The following is a 6,155-nucleotide window of genomic DNA, read 5'->3' as shown; positions in this document are numbered from 1 at the left end:
TATCCACAAACAAATAGACGGACAATCATCGCAATATTAAAATATGAATGAGAATCATTTTTTAACCCTATACTATTAATTTTTAAATTAGAAAAAAACAAATGGCGCCATCTAGCGATGAAAAAAGGAACTATTCGAGGACAAACTTGAGCGTTTTCCCGAGAGAGGCGCTGTACAAACTCCGACGTTAGTTCGGCCTTTTCACCGCCAGATGGCTATTCACTCGAGCGAAATTAAATTGAATTTTATAAACAAATTACGCGTTTGTTGTATCGTCTGACATAAAAATTAGTTAATATTCACGTTCCCCCATATCTCCTTCGTTAAATCGCAGGGGTGTTGCTCGTATTTATTGAATTATAAGGCGTTTTCGGAGCTTCCATTGTAGTACGTGCCCACGTTTGCATAGGATAAATTTAATCATCGAGCTAAACGATTACTCAAACTTTGATTTTACGTAGTATGTTGATCTATCCGTGACGAGGATACCAAATTTTTCCCGTATGGATCTTTTCAAATTACGGACGATACGATAACAGGCCCATATTAACAAAATGAAGGGCAGAATAAGAACGACTATCGTTCCGTAGTAATCGACGAACGAGATATCGCGACCGTGATAGCGCAAGTGTCTTGATTTCGAAAACTTGATCACGTGCTCCACGTTCCAAATAGCTCGGTCCATGGGTTTCACCAATTCGTCCTTCACGATCTCCGACATCGCCTTGATATTGTTATAGTATCTGCAACAACCGGTACTTGTATTTACCTTAAACATTCATCGGTAAAGAACCCAGAAAAGAAGAAGAAGGAAACTTTCCACTCTGATTGAACCGTCCCGAAAAACATCCCGAACTCGGGAGCTCGACAAGCTCGGGAAAGTCGCGTGGCGGATTTACTCACGTTTTATTTTCTACAACATCGGTGATCGCTCGTACGATTGACTCGTCGGTGACGGTATCGATGTTCAATGCGAGTCCGATCCCGGCGTCCAGGATTTTACGCGCGTTGAAAAGTTGATCCCCGAAAAAGGGAATGGCGACTACCGGGACAGAATAGTGCACCGCCTCCTGCAACGACTGCAATCCTCCCTGCATCACGTAGGCCATCACTTTCGGATGTGCTGCATATAAAAGTGACACTGGTATCCTGCGTCTCTCGTGTCAAAGCGTAGCAGGACTGTTTCCTCTAGGCTGAGCTATCTGTCTTCGAATCCTACGCGCGTTAAATCTCATCTTCGCGGATGACGCCGAAAACTATTCCGTCGTACTATTCTTTCACGAGTCTAATCAAAAAACGCCTTTTATTAATCTCCATATCGCAAGTTGTAGATTATCGTTGGATTTTCTCTTCCTAAAAGAGAAAGTTTTTCCTTGCGAGACACAAGTCGAGAGGGTGCAGCTGTGTCCCATCTTGATTTCTTTAGACCAAGTATGGGATCGATAGGGTCTATGGTTACGTGACGAAATTCTTCGTCGCTGACCTCCCATTCATTCGAGCCGCTTCTTTCGTGTAGACAAGACTAGAGCTGTTCGAGTACTCGGAAAAGGCGAGCCGAGTTCTGCTCGGATCGAATGGCCGGTCCGAGTCGAGTACTCGGAAGAAACGAGCAGCTCGAAGGAATCGAGTAGCTCGGACAGAAGCGAGCGGCTCAGAGAGAAGCGAGTAGTAGCTCGAAAGAACCGAGTAACTCGGACCGAAGCGAGGGCCTCGGAGTAGGCGGATTCACGTTGTCGAAACGTGATGGTCTGTATCGTATAGTCTGAATCGACCTTTACTCGGTTCTTTCGAGCAACTCGCTTCTGCTCGAGAGCTACTTGGTTCTTTCGAGCTACTCGCTTCTCGACTCGGAACTGGCATCGAAAACTGGGTCTCAGCTCGACTCGGCTCGCGAGCAACTCGAAACATCCGAGTTTTCTGCAGGCCTAGACAAGACGTCCACTTCCTAGTATTTAAAATAAAGTTTGAAAGTTAACGGTAAATGGAAAGTCTAGCTCGTTCATTCCACCGCCTATATACCCGATAATTATAAAGAGACTCAATGAAGCCACGTTAAAGTGTTGGTACGTAATCCGATGAACGGTCAACTGTTCTCGCCAGCCACACAATACGTTCTCATACGAGGAGATCACCAGGCCCCGAGCTGAACGGTCGCTTACAAATTAAATAGCCGACGATAACGATTCCGAGTATCGTTCTCCCATAAAATGTTCGCGTTTGCCCGTCAACGAAGAGAAACTGGCGATACGTTGAATGGAGTAACCGAGTAACGGTGTCTGGAGCGATATCGTTATTACGGGTCGTCGAGAGGGAACGTTTTTCGGGGCGTCCAGAGGTGCGGTTTCATCGGAGGGGGTGAGGAGAGGGAAAAAAAATAAACGAGTGCGTCCCGTTGATCCGGAGAAACACCGATCCGTGGCGATTCATACCGAAACGAAAAGATAACTCATGACACGCCGGCGGAATTCTCCCGGGAAATTCTGACAAACAACTCCGCATCGTTCGCGGTAACGCCCTGACCCGATGCAAATGCAAGCGGGCGCAAACTTTCGTACACATTGACAGACAGGTTACCGCTTTCGGTCCCCTCCGCCGCCCTTGCCGCTCCGCGCGCACAGTAGAAAAGGTATTAAAGGCGAGAATACGAAATGTAACGGGAGAGCGCGATGCAAATAATGAGAATTTCAATTCAATTGCCTATTACGTACGGGTTTACGTAGTTCCGGAATTTGGCGCCCCCGACACTCGGATTGCAACCGGAAACTTTCCTGCCGACGTGGAGCGTTTCACTTCCCCCCCCCCCCCCCCCCAGGATCGTTGACAACGTTTAACGCCGTGTTCCACGACGAGCAGTCGTTTCCATCTCGCTTAGAGGGAGGACGGCGTCTCGAATAACTTTAGGAAAATTCGAATCGATAAAACTGGCTTAGGCTCGATGATACGTATTCGAGGTTTAGGTGAGCGCTTTTGTGCTCTATTTCGAAACGGGAAACCGTGCTTTTACAGGGCCGGGATCGTATCTGGAAGAGTTACATCGGAAATGTACTTTAAATGTACTTCAAATACCGAAGAATGGTCTCATGGTTTGCTCGGTTCCTGCTGCGATACGGAGATTAATAATATGGCATTTTGAAAGAAGATACTACTGTTCTGTATCCCGGAGCGTTGAATTCGACCGTGGCCAACATAGACATAGGAATATATTATAATATAATGTAATTCCATATTTGAAATTTTGCATTCGGCCGATAGTTTTGGAGCGCCGTATCACTAAGGCTGGTACGCCCTGTAGAGACCAGGCATAAGCTGGCAAGGGACGTGGTGCGGTATGAAGCCGAGGGGGGAGGCCCGTCGACCATCTTACGTTGTCAATTTACCAGCAGAAAGTTTAAACAGGACTTCATGGAACACGTTTCCTAGACTACGGACGCTATACAGATATCTAGCAGTCTCGTGAATTCGCAGTGGCAACGTAACATGGCGGACATGGCTTCGCTCTGTGTTCTGCTATGCTCGGTCCCTGCGTTTCGTATGTCCTATGTAAGATATACAGCTTGTTGTCTCATTATAAAGCGAAAAAAAAAAATCGAAAAAAATGTTTAAACGAAACATACTCTATCTGAAGGGGGACATTCGTTTCTTTCGAATGGTGAATATTTTGCGAGATAATCCCTGTATATTAAAATAATCGTATTCATACGATTCGCGTGTTCTTTTTTTTTTTTTTTTTTTATTACCCAGAACGGCTTGCTGAGGGGCCCACTTGACAAACTTGACGTTGTCCGCGCGAATGGTCGCGTCTCCGGCGTCCTTCCACAGAACTTTTTGCTCGATGGAGCTCATGGCGTTGCGGAGAGCGTTGAGAGGGCCCACGGGCAGCTGATGGGTTTGCAGATTCGAGCCCAGGGAGAAATAGATCGCGCCGTGCGTGGCGCTGTCCAGGAACTCCTGGATGTCCTGCGAAACAGATCGAACGTTTCGACACCTTCTCGTGGATGTCGTACAATCGAATGGAGCGCGAAGTAGTAAGATAATGGTTCTCGCGGAGCTTTCACGGTTTACCGTTTCGTTTCGCGGGGGTTCCCCGAACCGATGATGTACGCGTGTCACGTGGAGTAGAGGGTGTATTGTTGCATTAATTGCAACGGTACGGTCTCGACGGTGGGTACGTTTACGGCGCCACGTGGATAACGATCACGTTTCGCGTTAATTCCACGTGACACTGGAGCACAATCGTCTAATGAACGGGGATTGCTCGGGCGGTCTTGCGATGCTTAAGAAACACGTTACAGCGTCGTCTACGCGACGATCGGTTATCGTTGAAGACGCTCGCGTTCGTAAATAACGCGAATAGGGATTCGGGGAACGATCGACGGGGCCCGAAAGAGGTCGAAAGGTGGAAATAGTTTTCGTGATGTATACTTTTTTGTTCGCGTGGCCAGATAAGGTTAGCAGAATAGTAATAGGTGGAACGAGCGAACCGGGCCGCGGTAAATAGCAATGACCTTTACTTTTGCGTCGCAATGGCGGGCCGTGGGTAAACTTTCCCCGGTACCGGTTACTCGAGAGAGCGTGCTACGTATTTTCCCCTGGAGAAATCATTCTCTATCCGCGATACAGGCCACCGTTACCCCTCTGGCCGGGCAAAACGACGCGAAGCAACGATCTACGCTCCGCGAGGAATGACGATCGTAATCGTTCACCGAATTTAACTCTCGTAAATATCGCCACTCGACCCTTCGAATTTCCCATAAATCACGGCTACTTTCAATACCGATCGAACTAGCTGTTCCCATAATTTACGATACAATCTGGCGATATTCTTACTCGGGCACATATTTCGACGTATTTTCTGACCATTCCAACATCCTATGTAAACGCCTCTCTTACGCGCATTAAAAGCATACCTATAAATTCTTAATTACCATTATTTAACGATTACTTTGACCAAGTAATTGAATAATCGACGGTACACTGATTCTCGTGTCACTTTGTTTCCGTCGTTCAACCAAGGATTCGAACGGGATAATCACCTTAGGCAAAGCTACGTGTTCTTCCGCGATCTGAAGGCTGTGGACTTCGATCACGTTCGGCAGCAGAGGCTTCGGATATCCGAACACGTGATTGTTTCCCAATATCACCAGACTGAAGTTTCGATCCATGTCCCGAACCGAGACGTCGCTCGTCCACTTGTCGACGATCTTCTGGGCCCTCGGCAAGTGCCAGTGATTGTAGTATATTCTCGTCCAAGTCGTGTAGAGAACGTTCCGAATGCGCTCGCCGATCGTCATCCTGTTCGTAAAGGGGTAGGCCATGTCTGGATTCAGCAGCGCGTCGTCAGGATTCCCTGAGAATAATTTATTATTAATAAGGGGGGACAGCTGCTTCGGTTCGGACTGTTTTGTACAACTTGGAACAGGCTCGAGGTGTAGCTATTATCGTTAAGGGCGAACCAAAAGTTCAGTTGTGTACTTTCAGTTCGTGCAATTTTTTGAAGTCGTTACAATTACTTTATAGGCGAGTGTTACGTATCATTTTCAAAAGCTCTTTCATATTTAATTTTGGGATACGTTAATTTACCGAGCGTTTAATTATTTTTCGTTTTGGTAAAATGATAGAAAAAAAGCGAAACTTTAATCCGAAGTAAATTATTCTTTGCGGGTACACGTTGTGAAAAATTTCGTCGTTATCGAAAGAAGCGTGCCACTTTTCTCCATCGTGGATAAAATTAACGACGCCTTCGAAATTAAGCGACGCGCCCTATAAGAACTTGGCTGCCTAGCTCGAGCAGGGCCTCCCTCTCCCTATTTCTCATCCGATGTTTAATCGGTACAAGTTAAACCACTACTGCGCGATCCATCCTTTTTCGCGAAGCTCGGCTTGCTTCCCGATTGCTGCTCGCACTTTCTGCTTTACAAACAATTTGCGTCAATTTCTGGCTGCGTGGCCGGAGTCAGTAGAATAGGTCGCCGCGGAACGTGCGTGGTCAGACGCGTTCCACATCGCTAGCCGTCGCGAACTACGGGGTTCGCTGGACCGGTATTCTTTTGAGAAACGCGAACACTCGGTGTGATAATTATTTTTTAAAGCGGAGGTTATAACTTTTCCACGTTACTATTCGAGAAATAAGGTGGATCCAGTCATACAGCCGGTCC

General features: G+C 46.9%; 1 protein-coding gene across 1 annotated transcript in view; it reads right to left on the bottom strand.

Annotated features, from left to right (window-relative positions):
* Positions 1-6: 6 nt before the first annotated feature.
* LOC128891194 (UDP-glucosyltransferase 2-like) overlaps positions 7-6,155 on the bottom strand; it is an 8,648-nt gene continuing 2,499 nt past the window's right edge. The window contains exons 5-8 of the mRNA XM_054150497.1: positions 5,034-5,347; positions 3,738-3,957; positions 904-1,123; positions 7-743 (exon numbers count right to left, since the gene is read on the bottom strand). Of these exons, the coding sequence (XP_054006472.1) occupies positions 437-743; positions 904-1,123; positions 3,738-3,957; positions 5,034-5,347 (1,061 nt within the window). The 3' untranslated portion in view covers positions 7-436. The remainder of the gene's footprint in view (positions 744-903; positions 1,124-3,737; positions 3,958-5,033; positions 5,348-6,155) is intronic.

This window comes from Hylaeus anthracinus, unplaced genomic scaffold, assembly GCF_026225885.1.
Source record: "Hylaeus anthracinus isolate JK02 unplaced genomic scaffold, UHH_iyHylAnth1.0_haploid 12001, whole genome shotgun sequence".
Classification (NCBI taxonomy): Eukaryota; Metazoa; Arthropoda; class Insecta; order Hymenoptera; family Colletidae; genus Hylaeus; species Hylaeus anthracinus.
This window is presented reverse-complemented; position numbering and strand designations above follow the sequence as displayed.